This window comes from Dasypus novemcinctus, chromosome X (genome assembly GCF_030445035.2).
Source record: "Dasypus novemcinctus isolate mDasNov1 chromosome X, mDasNov1.1.hap2, whole genome shotgun sequence".
Lineage (NCBI taxonomy): Eukaryota > Metazoa > Chordata > Mammalia > Cingulata > Dasypodidae > Dasypus > Dasypus novemcinctus.
The window spans coordinates 119,243,164-119,270,423 of record NC_080704.1 but is presented as its reverse complement, the minus strand read 5'-3'; the positions used below and the strand labels follow the sequence as shown (position 1 = coordinate 119,270,423).

At 37.6% G+C, this 27,260-nt stretch overlaps 1 protein-coding gene across 5 annotated transcripts in view; it reads left to right on the top strand.

The window, feature by feature from the left end:
* CHRDL1 (chordin like 1) overlaps window positions 1-27,260 on the top strand; it is a 186,181-nt gene that overhangs the window by 3,375 nt on the left and 155,546 nt on the right. For all 5 annotated transcript variants that reach the window (XM_004471831.4, XM_004471835.3, XM_004471836.3 and 2 more), the window contains exon 2: window positions 658-806. In XM_004471831.4, the coding sequence (XP_004471888.1) occupies window positions 710-806 (97 nt within the window). In that variant the 5' untranslated portion in view covers window positions 658-709. The remainder of the gene's footprint in view (window positions 1-657; window positions 807-27,260) is intronic.

Sequence of the window (27,260 nt, the reverse complement as noted above, 5' to 3'; positions counted from 1 at the left end):
ACAATAGACTTCATGGGGGAAGAATATGTGTCTGAACCATTCTAAGCAATAAAATTGTTTTCAGGTGTTTTATTGCATCCATTTGCTAATTACATATACCTTTTCCAACATAAAGAGCCAAAGTGAAGATCCTTACAGATTTCATGAAAGACACAGGGGAGACATTGATCAATCCTGTCCTCATCCCCAAAGGATTCATAATAACGGCAGTCTTGAAGCTAAGATTAGTTCACTTTCATTTCAGAAATTGCTTGGGTCTCATGCCTATTTCTTTTAACTTTTTGCCAAAATAGCAGTTTTGAAAACCCCAGTTTCCCTTTTCTCCCAAAGAAAATCTCTTGAAAAATCAACTTCAATTCCGTTAGGAAGAAGGGTTTCAAAATTTATTTTTATTTTCCTATGACTTGCCTGTGAGGATTTAGGCTTAGAGTTTGGGTAGGAATACATACATGGTCATTCACTTGAATTTTCTCCTACAATCTTTGCAACAGGAGAGACAAGTTCTTTTTCTTATATGGGAAAACAACGCTTGCACTTATGTAAACTCTCCAGCTTTTTTTTTCCTAGCAAGTTGGAAGTCTAAGAATCAGTGATATCAATCTGTTCCAGAGGATATGTTTTAACTCTTTTTTTTTTTTGCTTTTTTTTTCACAACAGCTTGTGTACACCAGGTCCTCAAGGTTTTGAGTTGCTTTTTATAGTGGCCAAAATGAGAAAAAAGTGGAAGATGGGAGGCATGAAGTATAGCTTTTCCTTGTTGCTGTTTTTTCTTTTCCTAGAAGGAAGCAAAACAGAGCAAGTAAAACGTAAGTGTCCGGATTAGTTATTTTTTTTAAGGATTCTGTTTTATAATTTCTTTGAAATGTGGCTATAATCTGTAGTGATTGTGATGTACCCCAAATGTAGCCATGCCATTATTCTAAGAAAGGAAAGTAAATGTTACTGGTTTATGCATGAGTTGATAAAAAAAATGTGAGCTCTGAATCAGGCCAACTAAATTTGGGGCTGTTTTTCTGATTATCATATAGTTTTCATCTCATAGAACACATGACACATTAGCCTATTTTCCCTTTCCTGTTCTAAGCTTTACAAATCTCATTCCATTTTACATAACTCTAGAAATATCTGACAGATGAGCTGGATTTTTCCCCAAATTTCAGACTCTTTAGCAAAGGTTTTCAGTTTATTAAAAAAAAAAGAGAGAGAAAATTTTAAAAAGAAAAAGTAAAGCAGGCTCTCCCTATTCCCTTATGCTGAAAATTGAGTAAGGAAAAAAACCTTCTCATGAGTTGGATTCAGATGAAAAAATCCTTTGAGGACATTGAGATTCCAGGGACCCTTAGCAAACTATATGCCATTTATTGAAAGGAACGTCCTTGCAAAGTCAGCGAATATTTCTAGAAAGTCAGTAATCCTGTGATGGGCTAGTACATTGAAGAAGGCAGAGTGGCATGAAGGGGAATAATTAACTGTACTTTCCACCACCTTTGGAATATTTATGAGTTACTACTGGTATCTCTGCACTTGTTAGGAACCTCTGCTGCCTTTGCAAAGTATGGGCCTCACCTTCTTGAGCCACTTGCTCCAACCTCCGAGGAGGTTACTTTGCTCTAAATTTGAAGGAAAGACATATCTCTAGTTCCCTTTTTTGACTGCATCAAAAGAAGTACAAAATTGAACTAGTCCAAGAGGGGATAGTCTCTGCTCCACTGGAATTATTCATGAGAAGGAACAGTGAAAATATTCTTGGTAGGAGCCGAAGCAGCATTTGAAGTCCCTCACTTAAATATTTAACTCCTTTATCAGCATAAGTTAAGCATATCAGGCATGAGGCTTGCTGACAGGGAGAAAAGTACCAAGCCTTTTCCATATTTATGTATGTTTCTGTACCACTTTCATTTTCATAGTAAACAGTCCTCTTCTTGAAAGAAATAGTGCTTTTTATTAGGCTTTTAAGCGTGAGTGATCTGTGGTGATATCTAGTATGATTGGTACACAAGAGGAAATTTAACAGGGCGAGATCTCAATGAGAAAGATTGTATCAGCCTCTCCTCATCTTCTATTTCTCAAACTACCTCCTTCTCCTTCAACTTGAACATAGTTCATCTCAGAAACTTCTTAACAAGGTCTCCTTGATTTAAAGGTGATGTGAACATTGTCTATCCATTCTCAGCTCAGCTAACAATCAACTGTGCTTTAAAATCCCTCCTTTCTTAGAAAGAAACTTTCCTGATTATCTATTACTGATAAGCTGGTAACTCTTAGACCATTGCTTCTGGGAAACCTTCCATATTTATGAGGAATCGAGTAACATCATCCTTGTAACTTAGAGCTTAACTAATGAAACAAAGAAAGAGGCAACTTAAATACACACGCACACACACACACACATACATACACACGCGGATCAAAAATGATCACTTCCTAATGTTCCATGCCACCTATGAATTTGTCCGAAGCACTTTTGATATTCATTGGGAATCAAAGTGATTATGTAAGAGATGACCCAAGGTACTAATTCTGGTCTAGTGTTTCAGGCTTATAGTCAAATGATGAGGCTAATGTCATGGTCATTCCCTGAATGAGCCACTCAACATTGGTGTGTGTGTGACAACACCCAAGGCTTGTGCAAAGTCATCTCCACTACAGGGGAGACCTCAAAGCACATGCCCACTGTATTTGTTCTTGATATATATTCATAGTCACAGATGCACATACATTCACACAAACAATGCATCACAGAGATTTAGATTGCAGCTCTAACAGTGAGAAGGTAGAAACAGTGGAAAAGCCAGTCTATAGAGGAGTAGTTACCTAGATGATTCATGCAGTATAATATCATGCTACTATTAAAAATACTGTTTATTGCATGATCTTGTGGAACACTTCCATTGCCCCCCAGTTGCCCCCTCTTCCATCTATTCTATTCCTCTCTGCCCCTCCCCTCAGGGCCCACAGTGACACCAACCTTCATTGCTTGAAGGACAAGATTCATAGATACTTGCAACAATGCTCAGGGCTTGACACACTAGTCCATCCTCCCCAATTGGGAGCCACCCACGCTCTTCAGAGACACACTTCCCTCTGTTTGAGAACATCGGGCCTTCCCATGATGTAGGTAAAACACCTTCCCGCTCATTGTATGGGTCTCCACCCATTGATAGAACACACTATGACAATGACAAGATGAGCACTCACAGACTCCCTAGAAACCTGCCCCAGATGCACTCTGTGTCAGACACCCCCCCTCAAACACCTTAAACCAGTAATCCTTCCTTATTATATTTTCTAAAGCGTTTTCTCAACATTATAGTTTCAAAAACATATCTGACAATCTCCCATGTTCACCTGCTCCCCCCAGCCTTCACCCCAATTCCGTGGACCATCTGACCCATCCTCACAACCCTAGCAACCTCAAGCCTGCAAAGCCCCACCCAATGGTACCCCTATGCCCCCCTCTTATCTATTCACTGCACAGCTTCTTACCTCCACTTTATCATAGATTGTGCCCATGTAGGCGCTGGCTCACAACCTTCCACTCTCCCTCTATTTCCTGTAAGTCTATCTTCCAGTCTCTAGCTCTCTGAGACAGCTTGATTTATTTATTTCATATCAGAGAGGTCATGTAGCATTTGTCCTTCAATTCCTGGCTTGCTTCACTCAACATAAGGTCCTCAAGATTCATCCATGTTAGCTGCCCTGGATGGTGCTTCAGGGGCAATCACCGGACATTGTAAATCCTCACAGGGCCCACTGGATGGAATGGGGGAGAGTATGGGCCATGATGTGGACCATTGACCATGAGGTGCAGAGGTGCCCAAAGATGTACTTACCAAATGCAATGGATGTGTCATGATGATGGGAACGAGTGTTGCTGGGGGTGGGGGGGAGAGGTGGGGTGGGGGGGGTGGGGTTGAATGGGACCTCATATATATTTTTTTAATGTAATATTATTACAAAGTTAATAAAAAAAAAAGAAAAAATGATTCATCCATGTTATACCATGTGTTTGTACTGTATTCCTTCTTACAGCTGAGTAGTATTCCATTGTATGTATATACCACATTTTGTTTATCCATTCATCTGTTGATGGGCATTTGGGTTGATTACAAATTTGGCAATGGTGAATAATCCCGCTATGAACATTGGTGTGCATATATCAGTTTGTGTCCTTGTTTTCAGTTCTTCTGGGTATATAACCAGCAGTGGTACTACTGGGTCATATGGCAAATCTATAGCTAGTTTTTTGAGGAACTGCCAAACAGTCCTCCACAATGACTGCACCATTCTACACTCCCACCAGCCATGGATGAAGGTTCCCATTCCTCCACATCCTCTCCCACACTTGAAGTCCTCTGTTTTTTTAATAGCCACCAGTCTAATGGGTGTAAGACGGTATTTCACTGTAGTTTTTTTTTTTTTTTTAAAGATTTATTTATTTATTTAATTTCCCCCCCTCCCCTGGTTGTCTGTTCTTGGTGTCTATTTGCTGCGTCTTGTTTCTTTGTCCGCTTCTGTTGTCGTCAGCGGCACGGGAAGTGTGGGCGGCGCCATTCCTGGGCAGGCTGCTCTTTCTTTTCACGCTGGGTGGCTTTTCCTCATGGGCGCACTCCTTGCGCGTGGGGCTCCCCCACGCGGGGGACACCCTTGCGTGGCACGGCACTCCTTGCGCGCATCAGCACCGCGCACGGCCAGCTCCACACAGGTCAAGGAGGCCCGGGGTATGAACCGCGGACCTCCCATATGGTAGACGGACGCCCTAACCACTGGGCCAAAGTCCGTTTCCCTTCACTGTAGTTTTGATTTGCATTTCCTAATAGCTAGTGATGTTGAGCATCTTTTCATGTGCTTTTTAGCCATCTGTATTTTCTCTTTGGAGAAGCGTCTTTTCAAATCTCTTGCCCATTTTTAAATGGGTTGTTTGTCTTTTTATTTTTCAAGATATAGGATTTCTTTATATATGCTGGATATTAGGCTCCTATCAGATATATGGTTACCAAATATTTTCTCCCATTGGGTAGGCTGTCTTTTCACTTTCTTGATAAATTTCTTTGAGGTGCAAAGGCTTTACTTTTGAGAAAGTTCCATTTATCTATTTTTTTCTTTCATACCTTGTGTAAAGTTCATGAAGCCAGTTCCTATTGCAAGGTCCTGTAGATGCTTCCTTACATTGTCACTGAAATTTTGGTTACCCTGAAAAATACTTATATTAACTTTAAAATTTTTTTTAAATTTAATATTTTTCAAATTCTTAAATTATAAAGTCAGTATATGCTCACTGAACAAAAAGATAAGAAAGTATTTGAGCTTCATAGAGAATATGTACCCTTCAACTCCCCATCTCATTCTCTAGGAGTATCCATTATTAATAGTTTGTTATGTGTTCTTCTAAACTTGTTTCTTTGTGCTATAAAAACATATATACATGAATATGTGGATTTTTCTTTTATAAAAAGAGGATTATATTTTTTTTCTGTAACTTGCTTTTATTCAATAATATATCTAGGACACCCTTGTGTGTCAGAACATAGAAAGCTAACTGTGCCATGTTTTTTCTAAACCTCATAATTTTCAGTTGCATGAATGTGCCATGGCTTCATTAACCAGTCCGTATTGGTAGATATAAAGGTTGCCTCAAGTTTTTGCTCTTAATAATAATGCATTAATGACACCTTTAGGCACTTATGCAAGTATCTGTGAGGAATTTTTAGGTCTAAGTATATCCTCAGTTGTAATCTTAGTAAGTAATACCAAATTACTCTTCTAAAAGAGTAGTATTGTTTCATATTCTCACCATCTGTGTATGAGCGTCCATTCCTTCACCAAAAATATTACTAATCTTTGGATTTTGAGGCCAAATTAATGGGGAAAATGATATTTCCATTTTTTTATTTCATATTTTCCCATTACAACAATGGAGCTATCTTTTGGTTATTTTTTTGTTCAATTGTATTTCTTCTTCAGTGACTCACCTCAGGTAGCTGGTTGTCTTATTGGTTTGTAAAGCTTATTATAGTTAAGGTTATTAACCTTTTGTGTTTCAGATATTATTTTAGGAGATTGCCATTTGTTATAAACTTTTTTAAAATTATATTTTCCATATTGAAGTTTTAAGTTTTTATCAAATCATATCTGTCATTCATTTTCTTTATGGTGTCTGGATTTCTTGCTATTCCTGGGAAGGTCTTTCCCACCTCGTATTCTTATACTATTTTTCTACTGCATTAATGAGTTTTATCTCCAGGCCACTATTCTGTCTGAAATTTATGTTCATGTATGGTGTGTAGTAGGGACATTTTTTTAATCTCTTGGTGGTAAGATTGTGAATAATATTTTTGTTTAAATTTGTACTGCTTCCATCTGTTCCAAAGTTTCCACAATTGGCAAGAGCTACTTTTATAACCAGTGAAAAGTCTTTTAAAGTAAAAAGACATTTTATTTCCCATATTTTTATTGTCCAATTCTAAGGAAGTATAGATAGGGAAATAGACAAAGGAAAATATTTTTTTATTTAAAAAATCCTGGGAAAGCATAAGGAAAAGTGTAACTGTAGGGGGTAATAAACTTTTGTGTCTCTCTTTGCTGCCTGATACCATTTTTACCCAAGGAAGTCAAGGGTTTTGATCTTTCAGAGACTGACTGGAATATAAGTTTCTGGGTCATAAACTGTTTTCTGTAGCCTGTTTGTTCTCTTATTGTGCACATCAGTATGGAATGAACGGGGGCACTGTTATGGTTAAAGATGTTCACTCAATCGATGTAGAAAACTGAGTTCTGGAAAAGATGCTTTATTTGTGAAAATCTCTTTTTGCAAGAAAAGATGGTGATATATACTGCCACTAGCTGGTACATAATTAGTCACAGTTACAATTGCTCTCACAAGACTGAAGACAGGCTCAGGAAACCAGAAAACATTGATGGGGTAAATTTAGGTGCATTGCAATGGATGAATGAGCTATTTGTTGCTTATATGAAAAGTTTGTTACTGTCCAGCTTTAGCAAGCTTTGAAGTCTTTAGCTAGGAATAGTCTTTCTGTAACTCCCTTATTCTCTGTTGTTAAAGTTATAGTAAAAAGGGCCAGGAAGCTCTTTTGAAGTTCAAAGGAGCATAATAATATTAGTAATATATTAGTAATATATTGTTAGTAATAATATTACTGCATAATACTCTTGCAAATATAGGACAAATGAGCTGATGAGTTTGCCCCTTTTGGCAGATCTAACTTAGATAATGAAATATTGATCAAAGTGAAGTTAAAGAATTGAACATCAGGACTATTGATTATGGTTTTCTAATGGACCAACCTATGTCGAGTCTGACAAAGTTTCTGGGGAGAGGAATTTTTCATGTATTTCATGGAGTCCCTTCCTACTTTATAAAGCAAATCAGCTGGATCCCCCAAGGGGCTAGATTTTCACTTATTTTTCTCCCCAGGAGAAAAGATTCTGGCATTCGTATTTCACTGAAAATGGATCTCTGGTCTTCTCAGGAAAGGCAAGCTACCAAAAGATTGAAGGGAGGCAAGAAGATATTTAGAAAATTCGGGGCATGTGAAGAGTGACCTGAAGGAGCCCACCCCGATCCTCTAAGCCTATTGTGAAATTCAGCCAGAAAAGCATGAATTTTCCTCCTCCAGATCCTCACTTGGAGATTGAGGTGATTATTGGACAATAGAAAGAAGTAAGGAAAGAGTAGTTCTATTTGCACCTTAGAAGTTTTAGTAAATGGAAGTGAAAGAAAGGAGGAATACCCTAAAATTAGATACTTTCTGATTTTCAAAACACATTCTTATTTACTTTTATATTGGTGGGGAGGGAAGTGTGGTTTTGAGTAGAGGGTCTGCAATTAGCCTAGTTTCAAACCCCAGTCTTATCACTTACTTATGTACCTTGGGAATGTTGCTTAACCTCTACAGCTTTAGTTTTTTATAAGTACAGTGAAGGAAATAATAACATATAACCATCAACATGGTCATTTGAAGAATAAATGAGATTGTGTATACCAATTACTTTGCACAGTGACCAGCACATAGTTATCCTTCAATAAGTAGTAGCTGTTAAAGCAATTTTGTTACAAGGCAAGTGATATAATCCCCTTAATTTTTAAATGAGAAACTTGAAACCTAATGAGGTCAAGGGACTTTGTATAAAGACAGATGGCATGTATAAACCAGAGCAAGAAATAAAACCCCGGTCTCCAGATTCAGCATACTGTTACTATACCAGTTTGCTTCTGGGCAATTCTCTGAGAAAGCCAGCCCATTCTCTTGAATAAAAGACCATCCCTCTGCACATGGCAGTCATTTAATTCATATTTTCTAATTAAGATAGGATCCAAATGAATGTATGAAGAACATTGGAACCAGAATTCCTAAGAAAGGCAGTATACTATTTGGGAGTTAAAAGACAGAACTTTACTGAAACTATCCAGGAACCTAAATAAGTTAAGCCAAAGGAAAGCTGTGAGGAAGGTTAAAAATATGTGCCTTTATGTAAAGGATTCTTAGATTTTTCTGACTTCTCTGTAGTATTTGGAATATCCTCATATTTTAATGGAAAGAGGACTGCTAAAAGTCAGGAGACCTGGTTTCTGGTTGGTTCTCTTTAGCTTGTAGTATGGTATTGTTTGAGTCATGCATGCTTTTTGAACCGAAGACTCTACACTTATAAACGGAGAATTCTTGTTTTCTGGACAGAAATCTAAAGGACGCCAGAATAGGGGTTGGAGAGGTAGGACAAGGGAAACTAAGACCTTGGCTTTAGTTACTTAGAGCAAACCACCTGTACTTTTATTAATGTTGAAAGGTCATTGCAAAGGGCATTTTATCTATTTAAGATTTATTATAGCCTGCCTGTAAAAGAATTAGATACAGGTTATTGATGAAAGATTAGTTGCATGATAAAGTTTTTAAAGATGAAACAAAATAGAGGTCATCTGAAGAAAATAGAAGGAATGGATCTTTTTTAAACACCTGACTTTTGTAGATTATAGCATTTGCACTCTAAATGTGGTTTATGATTCCCTGAAGGATAAAAAGAGAAACTTTGTGTTTGCTGGCAAAGAGAATTTTTGGTTTCATGTACAGAGATTATTCCCAACTCCCACCAAACAAGCAGTGTTAATCATGAGATGTTTGCAAAGCACATTCGGGGTGGTACAAGGAGACATCTGTATGTAGCTTTGGTTTTATAAAAAACAGAAGAATTGTTTGTTTGACTTTTCTTTATTAACCTTCTGTAAAGGAAGAGGGCAAACATTAAATTATAACACGAAGTCTTCCTGTTAAGTGTGAAGATGATGTGCAGGTGTTTTACTTTTGGATGATCTAAGTTAATTAGAGGATAGAACATATAAATGTTAAGCAAATGGATATTAAGTATGTCTACTAGACTGGATTGTCAAATATCAGATGACTTATGCAAACTTTATGTTGACATGACTTTTATTTCTCATTTTAAACTAGTTCTCATTGTGAAATGTTCGAAGATATGGAAAAGTAGAAAGTAAACATATGTCACCTGTAATCTCAGGTGACCTACATACATAATCACATTTAAGGATAAACGTGGTTAATTGCTATACGTACTAGTCTTTTCTTCTATGCTCAGCTTTAAGAACATGTTCTTTTACAAAAAAATGGCACACTGTCTTTTAACCAGTTTGGATCGGGGTTTATTATAACAGTTCACAACTGGAATTCTAAAATGTACCTGTAGTGGAACTACATGCCATATTGTCTGAAGTGGTAGCTGGGTGGCTTAGATACCTGTTTTAGAGGATGCAAAGTTGACTCTGTAGTAAAAAGCCCAAGGCTCAATTTGTATTCTTAACCAAACAGAAAGCAAACCTTCTTTAGTGTAGACTTTGGTAGCTGAGGCATTCATAGGAAAAAGAATTTGCTTCTTTCTTCAAACAAGAGCTCTGATTTTTGCTCAAAGTCCTATTCCATATGACATGGAAGAGATAGACGATTTAGCCAGAAAAATATTCAGGTCAGGTTTTACCAGCCAAACAGCCTTTCTGTAAAAGGATCTCCTTATGGGCTCATAGAAAAGACTAAAGAGAATCCGATCAATTCCCAGTTATCTATGCTAATAGTGGATAGAGAAAGCACAATGAATTGAAATTTCATGGGAAATCTCCTGTTCTCTTCTTAGCCAGTGGTGTCACCTTGCTCTACTGTCAAGCCTCTTTGAAATATGGACTCTTTCATTCTCCTTGTGTTTTCCCACCTGCAGATAAAAAAGTGACACAGCCACAGCAATGTAGGTAGTGGGAGGACCATGCTGTGCATAAGCCCTGAATACCTATTAAGTTAAATTAATTTGGGGCAAATGATTCAGCCAGTATGAATAAAATAATTAAATCATGGATAAAAAGAAATAAGCTATATATATATATATAAGATATAGGAAATTCAGCTTCTTCCTGGCTTTTCTTTTTCACTAGCTTCCATGGCCTGGGAATGAAGTCTTGAAGGCCTGGGGAAATCTGACAGAGACTTCAACTCTGGAACCTCAGTTGCTGGAGAAATAAGGGAGTCCCCCCACCCCCCAATATCTCTTTCCCCACATCTTTCCTTTCCTCCATATGCTTAAAGTTTGATAAATGACAGAAGTACTTATGCCTTTATTTTTCTTCACTATTCTAGTAGCCTTTTAAAAAATAATTAAGAAAGAATTTGTTTACTTTATTTGTCCACTCATATAATCAACAGCAAAGATTCATCTCTCCCTTTCCACAGCCTGTATGTGTTATAATAGAATAAATATTACTGTTATGCTTACATGATGATATCTTTGCAGTATTTGCTCTTATCAGAAACAGTTCATAGGAATGTTTTTCGTCTTTTAAACTGGTGATGAAATTATTGACCTTTGCACCTAGTCCTGGGAGCTGGGCAGTAGTTACTGAGCAAAACATCGGTGACATAGTGTCACATATCTGTTGTTTACATTTTGTCATCATTGTTCCTACTGACAGGGCCCCTAAGGTAGAAGGGATTGTCACCTTTAATTAGGGCCAGCTGGAATATTTGGAAAATAACTGCATTAATGCAAGTTGAACATCTATCTCAAATATTAGTTGAAATTCCTTTGGGACCAAGTTTTATTCTCAGATACTATAAGTTAAGGGTAAGCCATTCATTCTCCAACTGGAATCTCTCAGTTACTGGGAAGAGATCACCTTACTTTTCTCGCCTTTATCTTCTAGAAGTTGGTGGGACATCATTGTGTCAATAAAATAAGCTCACTTGTGCTTCTTGTCCAAGATGAATATTCTGGAACACTAGGTGTGGTTGATTATATTGTTTAACTCAACGAACACTCTCTAAGGTGGTGCCAAAAACGTTTTAAATGTTCAAACTTCTAAACATGTGGTGAAATTGGCTTTATAATAGCTGAAAATTGGTAGTTGTCCAGTGTATTCATAAAGAAATCAGCTATAGTTATGCCGACCATGCAATCTTGGACAACCATGGTAAAACATGCCTTAAAGATTGTAATATTTACTTCTGCCTTGTGCTTGAAAAAATATCAGTGTCGGTAACTGCAGAAGCATTGTTCAATAGCACCAATGGTATTACTGTTCAGCTCTCAGTCTGCCTCCAGCTCTGAATTTGTTCCTTCCAGGAGTTGTTGGTTTCTGTTTATGGTCTAATAGCCAAATCCCAAACTGCTTAGGTAATAGAACTGATATACTCGATGACCGACCATTAAGTTTGAATTTAGGGTTAGGTTTCTATCAGATGTTAGTGTTTGATACTCATACCCTAATATGGGATAAATGCTATGTGAATACTATGAGGAAAGTACTGTTAGGTTTAAAGAAAATGCAAAATAACTTTTAGCTGAAGCAATCTTGTCTCCCTAACTAGATTTCAAAGCCCTTGAAAGCATGGGCCCTATTGTATAATAAAAAAAAAAGACAAAATAAGGTCTTTGCCAGTGGTACCATTTTAAGTAGTCTATCTTGTGTGCAAATTGACTTCTTTAAAAAGTGATGAAATATGTGGGTCTACGATAGAGTAGAAGAATAATTTGAGGAAAAGCTAGGCAAAATTGTAGAAACTCTATTTTCCAAGTTCTAAAAGTGGGTGACCTGCACCTTAGGTACCAGAAGAGGCAAAATTCTGTAGTCGTTACAGCCCTTGATTCTGAAGCCACACTATTTAGGTTTGAATCCCAGTTTCATAATATGGCAGCTTGGGAAAGTTGCCAAATCTCTCTGTGCCTTAGTTTCCTCATCTATAAAATGGTAATATAATGGGACCCACTTTGTAAGATTGTTGTGAAGATATAGTGAATTCATATATATAAAAGTCTTAGAACAGGGCCAGCTGATAGGAAATAGTTACCAAATGTTAATTGTTGTCAAAGTTATTACCACTATCACCATCCCCATCTAGCTCCATGTTTTTAGAGACCTAGTTCCTGGCTGCTTTTTACTCTCATCACCTATTCCTAAACTTTGGGTCAAATTTGGAGGGAGAAAATTCAGATCACTCAATTTGTCTAGCAATACTTATACCTTAAAGCAGGGGTTCTTAACCTTTTTTGTTCCATGGACTCCTTTGCCAGTCAGGTGAAAACCACCAACCCCTTCACAGAATATAGCGGCAGATAGTTTTATGACTCTCAACATCAGAGGTCAGGGAAAATAAAGATAATATGTTGTGTTTTTTTTTCAATTCGAGCTCATGGACTCCCTGAAATCTTTCCACGGACCCCTGGTTAAGAATTTCTGCCTTAGAGGCTGAAGTTGAGGGCAAATGGTAGCTTTTGGCTGAAACAATATATTTGTATTATGTGTGGTTTTCATAAATAATGGTGAGTTTGGATATATTGGAAGGACCTTTTTAATAGTATTAGTGAAACAACCTGTCTTAAAGATATTTCAGAGAAGAGATGTCAACTTGATTAAAAACAGTACATAAAGAATGCCTTCCTTGTGGCATCAGTGTATACTGTCTCTTTGGAAGTAGACTTTCCTGATACTCGTAAGAAAGAATTTTAACAATTTGGATATTTTTGCAAATCTATAAATGCCTTTGAAACCCGCTTTTTAATAGCTTGCCCTATTTTAGTTCTTAGTCTTTCAGAGGTTTTTTCTTTTATTATCTCATTGCTTCTTCATCAAGTAAGAAAGGAGTAATTTACCCAACCACCCAGATCACATAGTTGATACAAATTTTAAGTATTAAATCTTTGCCAAGCTCTGAGTGAATTAATCCAAGCAAGCAAAATTATCCAGAATCAAATGTAAAGTACACAAGGCTCCATTTTATCTGTAATGTGTATCTGGATCAATAAAGTAACTTCAAGCTTGTATCCATTCAAATATTAGTGACTTGTGACCCATACAAGTAAGACTATGAGCTAAGGGCACTTAAAGTAGCCGTCTTCATGGATTTGCTTCTAAGTGTATAATCTGATTCTTTTTGAAATGTCTAGAGAATTTGTATATATGAAATGCAAATCACTTAGGTGTTTGCCAGTAAGATTATAAATTTAGTGTAGAGAAACAGTCACTCTCCTCTCAACAGCATGTGGAAAGCTATTAGTCTTGGGAAATTCACGATCATATCCCACCAGTAGAAGATGCTACAATTGTTAATTTATTTAAAATTTGTTTTGCTCCATTCTATGTAGCAGACGCCTAATTTATGTCTATAACTAGAAAACTGCATTATTGCCACATCATTGCTGAAAAACTAATTTTGATTTTCTAAATTATTTCAATTATTAAATGTTTTGAACATTTACCTTTATCCCAACAACATAGAGTAATATCATACTATGTAACATGTGTGGTCATATCATATTATAAAAGGAGAAATAAAAATGGTTACTAAAAATGAAAATATGTTCAGCCTTTCTGATAAGTAAATATTGTTTTCATTTTTTCCCCACCAAATTGGCAAAGTTTTAAACAATTAAAATATCCAGTGTTGGGCATTCTTACCCACTGCTAATAGGAATGTAAATTATTGCAGCTTTTCTGGAAAGAAGTTTGGCCAAAGTAGGGGATTAGTTAATGAAGTATGATTCAACTGTTTGTTGGTATAAAATCATGTCACTAGGCATCAGATTTGAAGCAAACATTTATTTAATGGTACAAAAATGTTCATGATATATTAATTTTAGAAAATAGGATACTGTATATATTTTCTATGCTGCTAACTTTGCAATAAAACCTTTATACACGCAATGCATAGAAAAAGGACTGGAAGGACATTATCAGAATCAGAATGTTATGAAAGTTGTTATCTTCTGGTGGAGGGATTATGTGTGAATTTCTTTTCTCTATATATTTCTTTTTTTCCTTAAGGTATAATTTATATAGAGCAAAAGTCACCCTTTTTAGAACACAGTCTTGGAGTTTTGAAAAATTCATTCAGTTTTGAAAACACCACAATACTCAAGATATAGAAGAGTTTCCTCACAACAAAACTTAACCTGTGCCCATTTGTAGCCGTATCCCTCCCCCACCCCTAGTCCTTGACAGCTACTTATCTCTTTTCTGGCCCTATGGTTTTGCCTTTTTGAGAATGTCAGATAATTTCATTTAGCATAGTCTCTGAGGTTCATCTGTAGTTGCATATACCAGTCATTTGTTCCTTTTTGTTGTTGAGTAGTATTCCGTTATGTTGATATTTAGACATTAATATTTAGATATTAATTAGTTGAAGGTCATTTGAGTTGCTTCCCGTATTTATACTGGCTATGAATAAAGTCTCAATAAGCGTTTATGTACAAGTTTTTATGTAAATATGAATTTCATTTCACTCAGGTAAATACCTAGGAGTGGGATTGCTGGGTCATATAGTAAGTACGTGATTAAATTGATAAATAACTGCCAAGCTTCTTTCTTAAGTGACTGTACCATTTTGCATGTCCACTAGCAAAATATGAAAGTTCCAGTTGTACTACATCTCATCAGCATTTGATATTGTCAGGTTTCTCTGGATTAGCCAGTCTAATAAAAAGTGAGTAATGATATCTCATCATGGTTTTAATTTGCATTTCCGTTATTTATGATAAGCTTTTTATCCATATATCTTTTTTGATGAAGTGTCTAAATTGTTTTCCATTTTTATTTGGGTTGTTTATTTATTCTAAGTTTTGAGCTTTATATATTCTGGTTAAATGTCCAGAGAATTTTGTGACTTGCAAGTATTTTCTCTAGTCTGTATCTTTTATTTCCATTCTCTTCACAGTGTCTTTCAAAGAGGAGAAGTTCTTAATTTTTCTCCTCACCAGAGTCTGAAAGGCACTTTCCACAGACTGTCATCTTAATCTGTTCTAGTTCCCAGGAAGGGGAAAAAGAGCAGTTTCTTGGTACTTAGGACTGATCTTGTTGTTGGCCTTTGGTCATGCTTCTGCCTGACTCTGTTGCCTCCAGTGACTGTCTTCTAGCTTGGACTCCCCTTGATAGTTGGGCTTTGGCACATGGTCCTGCACTGAGATTCTCATTTACAGGAGTAAGGAAGGGAATTACCACAGGACCTTCAGTATGTGAAGGTCTTAGCCAAGTCATGGAAGTTTTCCTGTCTCTAATCACTTCCCCATACCCTAGAGAAAGGCTCTCAATGTTTTTATTTTTAACTTTTGTTTGAAATAAAGTCCTTAGCAAAAAAAAGAGCTCCATTTGTCAATTATTTTTATGGATTATGCTTTTGGTATCATATGTAAGAACACTTTGCCTAACCTAAAGTCACAAAGATTTTCTCTTATGTTTCCTTCTAAAAGTTTTGTACCTCTTTTTTTGTCTTTTTGTTTTGTTTTTTTAAAAAATATATTTATATATATTTTTAAAAGATACATAGATCACAAAAATGTTACATTAAAAAAGATAAGAGGTTCCCATATGCCCCACATCACCTTTACATTTTATAAAATGACTGCGTCCCACAAAAGGTGTTCTCACACAAAATATACGTTTCCCACAACGTAAGAATTTTCATATTCTTAACTTTCAAATGCCCTTTAAGTTTTCCTTCTCCATTTTTTGAAAAACATGTACCCAGTTGCCCAGATTCCCTGCCCCATTGCCTTCCCCCACCAGTACCATGCCCATCTCCATCCCATGCTCACTCTTATGTGGCTTTCTATCTTGGTTTTGGATAACTTCCTGGCTACCATTTCCCAGTAGAGAGAAATAGATCTGAGGTTATCCTTTTAAATCTCCTAAAGATCTAGGTTTAAGCCCTCATGTCTGGGTGGTCAGTCCTTGCCGTGAGTGATGAATGGTGCTTTGTGAGATAGTTCCTTTCTTTGTTTTTTCTAATGCATTTTTTAATTAATAGATCACACAGACCGTTACATTAAAAAAAAATCATAAGAGACTCCTGTATAATCCACTGACCACCCCTCCAACCCCATCATTTTTGTAAATTGTGTTTTTTTTAAAGATACATACATCATGCAAAATGTTACATTAAAAAATATAAGAGGATCCCGTATAGCCCCCACCACCCCACCCTAACCCTACCACACCAACAACCTCACCCATCATTGTGGCATACTCACCGCACTCAGTGGACACATTTTGGAGCACTGCTGCACCACATGGATAATAGTTTACCCTGTAGTTCATACTCTCCGCCAGTATATTTAGTGGGTTATGGCAAGATATATAATGTCCAGCATCTGACCCTGCATTATCATGTAGGACAATTCCAAGTCCCAGAAATGCCCCCACATCACATCACTTCCTCCCTCTCCCTGCCCTCAGCAACTACTGTGGCCACTTTCTCCACATCAATGCTACAATTTCTTCTATTTCTAGTCACAATAGTTTTATAGTAGAATATTAGTAAGTCCACTGTAATCCATATTTTATTCTTCCATTCTGTGGACCATGAGATGGTGATGTCCCCTCCACCTCTAGATCAAGAGGGGAACTAGACTCCCATAAGGATGATGGGTGTAATTCTTCTGCTTGCAGTTGTAGGCTTTCTTGGTTCCCTGGTGTGGTGGTTGACCATCTTCACCTCCCTGTTAGCTGACCTGGGTAACTCCAATGAACCGGAGTATAGGAGTTGTAACTCTGCTGAGGCTCAGGACCCAGCTGGTACATGGGCAGTCCAGAGATTCAAATCTGTTAAGTATACACCAACCCCAGTGCCAACCACAGGTTCAGTAAAAGTGACAGAAGAGGCATGTTTAGAAAGGTCGCTTCTGAGTCCAACTCCATCATTCTTAGGAGCACAAATTCCAGAGTAGGGCCCATTGACATGGCACAGATCTCCAAATCCATCTGCCATGACCGTATACCCTGTGGATCTCCAGAGCCCTCAGGAGAACCAGTTCCTGGGGTTGTATCTACTTTGGCTGTTTCTGGGGTCCTGCTGAGGTGTGTTTAAGTGCGACCCCTCTGATGACCTCCTGACTCTTTTTGGAAGACTCTTAGCCATATAAACTCATTTCTCCTTGCCATTTCCCCTTTTCTTCAAGGATAAAAAGCAGTTTTAACACATGATCCTACATGCAGGCTGAGATATTCTGCTGGTCTGAGTTGACCTATTTACTCAAGGTCTCTTTCTAGTTGCATCACCAGTTAGTGATTGGTAGTAATCCCTCAGTGCCAGGGAGGCTCATCCCTGGGAGTCATGTCCCATGCTGGGGGGAAGGTAATGCATTTACATGCTGAGTTTGGCTTAGAGAGTAGCCACATTTGAGCAACATGGAGGCTCTTTTGAGCTTTATTAACATTTAGTGGAATAAAATAAACTCTACCTACTTAATGCACACAATCTGATGAACTTTCACATACTTATTCACGTGTGAAGTGATCACCACAATCAAGATAATGAACAAACCCATCACCTACCAAAATTTCCTTTATGACTTTGTTATCCTTCCCTCCCTAATCAACCCAATGCCCCTTGTCTTACAAGATTTCTTCACGCTGACTCTTGGGAACATGAACAGTTTTCAGCCTTGTGTAAACTCAGAAATTGTTGTCTGGCTCATTCCAGTAGCTCTTTCCCCAGCCTTGGGTAGTTTATTCACATGCATGCACTTGACCAATACTCAAGACCTCTGCAAATATCCAGAACAGTCTCTCTCTCTCTGTACTGTATAGCTTTCTCCTCTCTGTTACTCTGCTGTGCCAATTCTAACCACCATTGCCTCTTTGAATTCTCAACTCTGTTTTCTCTTCTTGGGGAAACTGTTAGGCTCTCTTTGGGCTCCCCCTCCCTGTGCTGCAGCTTGGAAGCCCTCTGCAGGCAGTAAGCTAGGAGCAATTGTAAGATTTGCCTCCATTTTTTTAAAAAAGAGCATTTTATTGTTGTTGCATATATACAACTCAAAATTTCCCATTTTAACCACTTTCCAGTATACATTTTAGTAAATGTGCTACCACCACCACCATCCATTACCAGAACTTTTTCATCATCCCAAACAGAAACTCTGCACTTACTAAACAATAACTTCCCATTCCCCCCTCCCCTCACTCCTGGTTACCTGCAATCTGCTGCCTGAAACTATGAACTTGCTTATTCTAGGTATTTCATATAAGTGAAATCATCCATTATTTGTTCTTCTCTGTCTGGCTTGTTTCACTCAGCTTGATATCTTCAGGATTCATGCATGTTTTAGCAGGTATCAGAACCTCATTCCTTTATAGGTCTTAATAATATTCCATTGTATGCATATAACATTTTATTTATCCATTCGTCTGTTAATGGGAACTTGAATTGCTTTCACCTTTTGGTTATTGTGAATAATGTTGCTACAAATATTGGTGTACAAATACCTGTTAGAGTGCCTGCTTTCAATTCTTTGGGGTATATGCCTGAAGTGAGATTGCGGGGTCATATGGCAATTCCATGTTCAACTTTCTGAGTACCACAGTGGCTGTACCACATTACAATTCCACCAAAAATGCACAAAGGTTCCAATTTCTGTTTGAACATCTTAACAAATATTGCATCTTCTAATCCATAAACAAGATTTATCTCTTCAATTTTTAAGCCTTTTTTATTTCTTTCATCAGTGCTTTGTAGTTTTGGAGTGACAATCCCACACATATTTTCTTATACTTATGCCTAAATATTTTTATATTTTTGAGCAATTGTATATTGTAATATTTTAAATTTTCATTTCAAGATTTTATTATAGCATATAGAAATGTGCTTGTTTTTTGTATATTGAACTTGTATCCTGCAATCTTGCAAAATTCTGTTCCTATTTTTAGAAAATAGTAACTTTTTATAGTTTTTTTTAATCTAGAAAATCATATCATTTGTAAATAGAAACTTTGCCTGATTTCACTGGTTATGTTTTCCAATATAATGTTGAATAGGAGGGGTGAAGTTAGTCATCCTTGACTAATTCCCAGTCTTAGGGGGAAAGCATTCAGTCTTTCTCCATTAAGCATGATATTTACCTAGGATTTTGTAGATGCCGTTTATCAGGCTGAGACCCTTTCCAAGTTTCCTGACGTTAAACTTTGCCAAACGCTTTTCTGCATGTACTGAATTGATTATATGGTTTATATTCTTTAGTCTGTTAATTGGCAAATCACATTGATTGATTTTTGAATGTTGAACCAGTCTGAAAGTCCCAATATAAACCCCATTTGCTAATCATGTACTCACCATTTTATATATTGTTATTTTTGCATCTACATTAATTAGGGATATTGGTCTGTAGTTTCATTGCTCACAATACCCGTATCTAGTTTTGTTATCATCATGGTGGATGCTTCATAGATTCAGTTTGGAAACATTTCCTCCTTTTCTGTTTTCTGGAAGGGTTTCGTAGACTTTTGGGGAGAATTCACCAGTGAAGCCATCTGGCACTTGAGTTTTTTTCATGAGAAAGTTTTTAATTCAATTGCTTTCCATTTATAGGACTATTCAGGTTATCTATTTATTTTTGTGTGAGCTTTGATAATTTCAAAGGATTTATCCATTTTTTCTAAATTGTTGAATTTTTTTGGAATAGCATTATCTGTAATATTCCCTTTTTGTCGTCTTACTGTTCATAGGATTTGTAATGGTGTCCCCTTCTCTTTCTGATATCAGTAATTTGTATCCTCTCTCTTTTTATCTTCGTCACTCTTTCTAGAAGTTTATCAATTGTATTGATCTTCTCAAAGAACCTGCTTTTGGTCTAGTTTATTTTTTTCTATTGATATTTTGACTTCAATTTCATTGCTTTCAGCTCCTTATTATATCCTTCCTTCTGTTTACTATTGGTTTATTTTGCTCTGCTTTTTCTAGTTTCTTAAGGTATTGATTTGAGATTTTTTCTTTTCTAATAAAGATATTTTAATGCTATAAATTTCCCTCTAAGTACTGCTTTAGCTTAATCCCACCAATTTTGATACGTTATGTTTTTATTTTCATTTAGTGCAAAATACGTCCTGCTTTCCTTTTTGATTTCTTCTTCAACCTTTGGACTATTTATGTTTCCAGCATGTTAAAAATTATTACCTTCTGGTGCTGGTATTATGTGTAATATTTCTTTCCCTATATGCATTTATGGTTTTATTGTTGTTCTTGTGTGTTTATATGTTTCCAGTTTTCTACATTGAACATACACTTCTTTCTAATATAAAAAATTATTTAATATTAAACAGAACTTTACATTTTGAAGGACTTTCTAATTTCAAGGAGTATGATTTAATCCTCCAACATTTGCTTGAAGAAGATATAATCTTTATTTCACACATGTTGGAAACTGAATTCCACACAACTAGAGCTAATTAGGACTCAAACCCAAGTTTTCTGTCTTCCAGTTGTCCAGTTCTGGAGAAACTGGAAAAAATTTTTGAAAAGGAATTTATCTTGTGGGCAGTTGTAAAGAGTCATATAGATGGTCTTTGAACTGAAAAGTGACATGAGGCATTCATTCCAGTGTAATTTCCACTCCCTGAAATGGCTCCCTCATCTGTCTGCTTGTTGTCTGCTTGCTGTGTCTGCTTGTTGTTTCTGCTTTTTGTGTCTGCTCATTTTCTGTGCTTATTCTGTCCACTCATCTTCTTAAGGAGGCACTGGGAACTGAACCCATGACTTCCCATTTGGGAGGCAGATACCCAACCACTTGAACCACATCACTCCTTGCTCGTTGTGTCTTTTCATTCATCAGCTCATTTGTCAGGTCATTGCAACTGCTCATCTTATTCAGGGGGCACCAGGAACTGAACCTGGAACCTCCAATAAGGGAGGTTGGTGACCAACTGCTTTAGCCACCTCTGTTTCCACCAGTGTAAATTTTTTTTACTTTTAAAATTTTTTAAAATATATTGAAGTATATCACTCAAACATAAACAATAAATGTATAGTAATAGTTGTGAACTTACAAAACAAACATGTATAACATCATACAGGATGCTCATACCTTACCCTACCACAAATAACTTGCATTGTTTTTAAAATTTTTAAACTAATGATAAAAGAAAATCCTCAATATATTACTAGTAATCAAAGTATTTTCCCCCAAGCCTCCCTATTATTATCTATATATAATTTATATGTGAACATACATAAACAATTAAGTGTATAGTAAAAGTTATGAACTTACAAAGCAAACAAGCATGACATCATACATGGGACACATACATCAACCCTCCACCAACACCTTGCATTGTTGTGAGATGCTCATTTCAAACTATGAAAGAATATTGTCAAAATCTTACTACTGATTATAGTCATTATCTTACATTTGGTGTGTTTTTCCCCCAATGCCCCTTACTATTATTTTTTAAATATATATTTTTTATGACAGAAGTTGTAAACTTATAAAAAAATCATGGACATGTGCAGAATTCCCAAACGACACCTCACTATCAGCACACAGCACTGTGGTGGAATATTTCTTACAGAAAAGATAATATCCTCTCATTTTTATCATGTCCATAGTGTACATTTGACACACATTTTCCATACTGCCCCATTGTCAAAGAGTACATCTTTGTCACAGATGAAAGAATATTATATTATTACTGCTAACCACAGTCCATAGGTCACTCTAGTTGTATTTTTCCCACACTTCTCCATGTTCCCACCACCCTGCAATAGTGATGGACATTTCCTCTAGCTAACAGAGGACACACTTGCATCTGTACCATCGACCACAATTCTCGTCCACCTCTTGGTTTACTGTGCTATTCAGTTCATAGATTATTCTCTAACATTCTTTCAATTGGCATTTACAACCTAGACTACCATTTTCAACCACATCCCATTTATAAACTAGCTGTTACTCACTATGTGTTACCATCCACGCTATACATTTCCAAACTTTTACAGTAAAGCTAATTGAAACTTATACATACATAAAACACCAATAGTTCATCTCAGTCCTCCTCTTATCTCCTTTAAGAATCCACCACCTACCATCAGATCTTGAAGATATTTTCCCACAATTTCTTCTAAGAAGCTTTATGGTTCTTGCTTTTATTTTTAGGTTTGTGATCCATTTTGATTTGATTTGTAGATAAGGTGTCTGCCCAAGCTGAGTGGGTTTGACAGGAGAGTCAAATATCATTTGACCATACATGTGAGGGTCTGTTTCTGAATCATCAGTTTGGTTCCACCGCTCTGTGTCTATCTTTATGCCAGTACCACACTGTTTTTACCACTATAGCTTGGTAATATGATTTAAAGTCTGGAGATGAGAGTTCACTTCTCCTTTTTAAGATGTTTCTGGCTATTCAGAACCCCTTTCCCTTCCAAATAGATTTGATAACTGTGTTTTCAATCTTAAAAAATTACTCTTGACTTTTTATCAGGATTGCACCGACTCTGTATATCCATTTGAGTAGAAATAACATATTAATAATATTTAGTCTTCCAATCCATTAGCATGGAATGTTCTTCCAGTTATTTAGGCCTTTTAAAATTTCTTTTAACATTGAGTTGCAGTTTTCTGAATACAAGTGCTTTACAGTGTTGGCTAAATTTATTCCTGATATTTAAGTTTTCTCTCTCATATTTTATTTTCACCATTCTTTTGACACATTCAGCTACTTTTTAAAATATAATCTTCATTTCTAGACTCTCTTCCAGGCCTCTCTCTCCTGTCTTCTCTTTTCAGGCTCTAGCACATCCTTTAATATTTCCTGGAAATCTGGTCTCTTGCTTAGAAATTCTCTCAGTTTCTGTTTATCTATGAATATTCTAACCTCGCCCTCATTTTTGAAAGACAGTCTTGCTGGATATATGATTCTTGGCTGGAAGTTTTTCTCTTGTAGTATCTTAACTATATCATACCACTGTCTTCTTGCTTTCATGGTTTCTGGTGAGAAATCAACAGTTAATGTTATTGGGTATCCCTTATATGTTATGCATTGCTTTTCTCTTGTGGCTCTCAGAATTCTCTCTTTGTCTTAGGCATTTGCCATTCTGATTAGTATGTATCTCGGAGTTTGTCTATTTGAATGGGAGTATGTTGTGCTTCTCAGACATGGATATCTATGTCCTTCAATAGGGTTGGGAAACTTTCTAGCAGTATTTCTTCAAATATTCCTTCTGCCACCTTTTCTTCTCTTCTCCTCTGGGAAACCCATGACATGTATGTTTGCACATCTTTTGTTGTAATTTAGTTCCCTGAGACCTTGTTCTTTTTTTTTTTTTTTTTTTTTTTTTTATTTTTTTTTTAAATTTTTTTATTTTTTATTGACTTTGTAATAATATTACATTAAAAATATATATGTGAGGTCCCATTCAACCCCACCCCCCCACCCCCCCTCTCCGCCCCCCCAACAACACTCGTTCCCATCATCATGACACATCCATTGGATTTGGTAAGTACATCTTTGGGCACCTCTGCACCTCATATACATTGGTTCACATCATGGCCCATACTCTCCTCTATTCCATCATGTAGGCCCTGTGAGGATTTACAATGTCCGGTGATTACCTCTGAAGCACCATCCAGGGCAGCTCCATGTCCCGAAGACGCCTCCACCTCTCATCTCTTCCTGCCTTTCCCCATACCCTTTGTCCATTATGTCCACTTTTCCCAATCCAATGCCACCTCTTCTATGTGGACACTGGATTGGTTGTGTCCATTGCACCTTTATGTCAAGAGGAGGCTCAGATTCCACCTGGATGCTGGATGCAATCCTCCCATTTTCAGTTGTAATCACTCTAGGCTCCATGGTGTGGTGGTTGTCCTTCTTCACCTCCATCTTAGCTGAGTGTGGTAAGTCCAATAAATCAGATTGTAGGTGCTGGAGTCTGTTGAGGCTCAGGATCTGGCTATCACATTGTCAGTCCAGAGATTCAAATCCCCTAAATATATCTTAAACCCCAACATTAACTGCACCTCCAGCACATTAGCATGAAAGTCTTATGAAGGGAGATCCCATCTGAGTCCAGATTCATCACACATAAACACCATTTCCAAAGAGGGGCCATCTGCCCTGGTAGTTAACCCCATCGGCCATGACCATAACTCCCATGGGTCTCTTTAGCCCTCAAAGGAACCAATATCTGGGGGTTGTATCTGCTTTATCTGTCTCTCTGACTCTGCTCAGTTGTGCATGAGGGCAAACCTTCTGCCAGCCTCCAGACTCTTTTTTAGAAACTCGTAGCCATATAAACTCATTTCTCCTTTCCATTTCCCCCTTACTTTAGGTCAAACAGCATTTTAAAGTCATGGTATTTTATGTAGACATGGATATTCTGCTGATCCGCATTGAACCTTCCGTATAAGGTCATTTTCCAGTTGCATCATCAGTTGGTAGTTGATAGTGGTCCCTCGTTGCCAGGGAGGCTCATCCCCGGGTGTCATGTCCCACGCTGGGGGGAAGGCATTGCATTTACATGCTGAGTTTGGCTTCGAGACTGGCCACATTTGAGTAACATGAAGGCTGACAGAAGGAAATTCCCAGGCACAAAGTTGCTCTAGGCCTTGTTATTATTTTGGGTTTATCAGCTCACAAGCATAGTCATTAGTATCAGGGGCTCACTGTTGAACCCTCACTCCCTCCCGGTCCCCACCACTGTACCTGGGAGACTGTCGCTGCTCCCCTAGGGACCACGACAGAGCACCACTGGCCAGGAACCCAGTACCCCCCCTACTGTGGTTTTTAATTGTTGCCACTATGAGTATATCCAAACATTACCATGCACCCTGGACATATGTTCTGTACAGCTCCCTGTCAGTCATATATCACCTGTCATTGGTATCCCATACCAGTATCCCTCCATTGCCATTGTTGAAACACTCTGTGATCCAGAACTCCCCGAAATTTGAAGCCCAATATAATGTCATGGTCCCTTACTAGGGAATGGCATATAGCGATGAGTTTAAAGGATAGATAAAGAACTTGGATAAAGTTAGATAAAGAACTTAGATAAAGAATGTTGACTTGAAAAAATTCCACATCCTATTTTTTTTCCCTTTTTTTTTTCCCCCCCCCCCCCCTAATTATTCAGCTTTTCTTCACAGGAGTCCTAGACCACAGCAATGTATATATATAATATACAGCACTCCCACACATCCACCAGAAAACCTTTTCCCTTCCACAGTGATACTCTTACGCCCTATTCATATCATATTTACTTAAAGTGATGTACAGAGTCTGAGACATTAGCTTTCTAACAAGGTGACATCTGTGTTTACATTATGGTGCATACTTTAGGATACACAGTTCTTTACATTTTTAGTTATCCTATGTTTTACATTATGGTTTACATTATCAGTCTGTCATCTCCTATATGTTATGGTGTAATATTACATGTTTTATATCCATCCTTGTGTACTCTCAAGAAACTCCTCTCTTACCCCCCATTTACTTTGGTTCCACACATTTAACGTCCATTTTCCCTTCCACCTTGGTGCCCTCAGTGATAGCCAACCTCCGTTTCCTGAGGAGCCACTTCCAGAGATAGATGGAATAGTGTTCAGGGCCTAACTTGCTCAACTGCCCCAATGCCCTGGGAGCCACCCTTTCTCTCGAGGGATACAGTTCCCTCTATTGGATGGCATTAGTCCTCCCCAGGATGTGGGTCCACCCCCACTCTCACTACTTGGGTTTCTACCCCATGGTGTCACCCACTCTGGCAGAATGAGCATTTAGACATTCCCCAGGAGCCCGTCCTGCATCAGACCCTCCCCTCCGAGCATTCTAAACAGGTAACCCTCTTTATTATATTTTGATATGATTTTCTCGGCATTTTACTCTCCACCAACACCTGACCCTCTCCTGGTTCGTATGCTACCCCTCCCTCCCCCCACTTTTGGGCAACGTTACCCACCCGTCCCTCCCCAGCCACCCTCAAACCCGCAAAGCCCCAAGCAAAGGCCACCCCTTGCCCCCCTTTTATCTCTTCTTTGTGTTCATACTTACCACCATCTCGTCTTAAATTCCACCCCTGCAGACATCGGCTCATATCCTTCCTCCACCCTCCGATTTCCTGCAAGCCTATCGTTCAGTCTCTTGCTATCTAGGGCAGCTTGTTTATTTCATATCATTGAGGTCATGTAGTATTTGTCCTTCAATGTCTGGGTTGCTTCACTCAACATAAGGTTCTCAAGATTCATCCATGTTATCACATGTGTTTGTAGTGTGTTTGTTCTTACAGCCGAGTAGTATTCCATTGTGTGTATATACCACATTTTATTGATCCACTCGTCTGTTGATGGGCATTTGGGTTGATTCCAACTTTTGGCAATAGTGAACAATGCTGCTATGAACATTGGTGTACATATATTGGTTTGTGTTTTTGTTTTCAGTTCTGCTGGGTATATTCCCAGCAGTGGTATTACTGGGTCATATGGCAAATCTATGGCTAGTTTTTTGAGAAACCGCCATACTGTTCTCCAGAATGGTTGGATCCTTCTGCATTCCCACCAGCAGTGGATGAGTGTTCCCCTTCCTTCGCATCCTCTCCAGCACTTGTATTCTTCTGTTTTTTTCATAGCTGCCAATCTTATGGGTGTAAGATGGTATCTCATTGTGGTTTTGATTTGCATTTCCCTGATAGCTAGAGATTTGGAACATTTTTTCATGTGCTTTCTTGCCATTTGTATTTCTTCTTCGGAGAAGTGTCTGTTTAAGTCTTTTTCCCATTTTTTAAATGGATTGTTTATCTTTTTATTTTCAAGATGTAGGAGTTCTTTATATATGCAAGTTATAAGTTTCTTATCAGATATATGATTGCCAAATATTTTCTCCCACTGTGTGGGCTCCCTTTTTACTTTCTTGACAAACTCCTTTGAGGTGCAGAAGGCTTTAATTTTGAGGAAGTCCCATTTATCTATTAGTTCTTTTGCTGCTCGTGCTTTTGGTG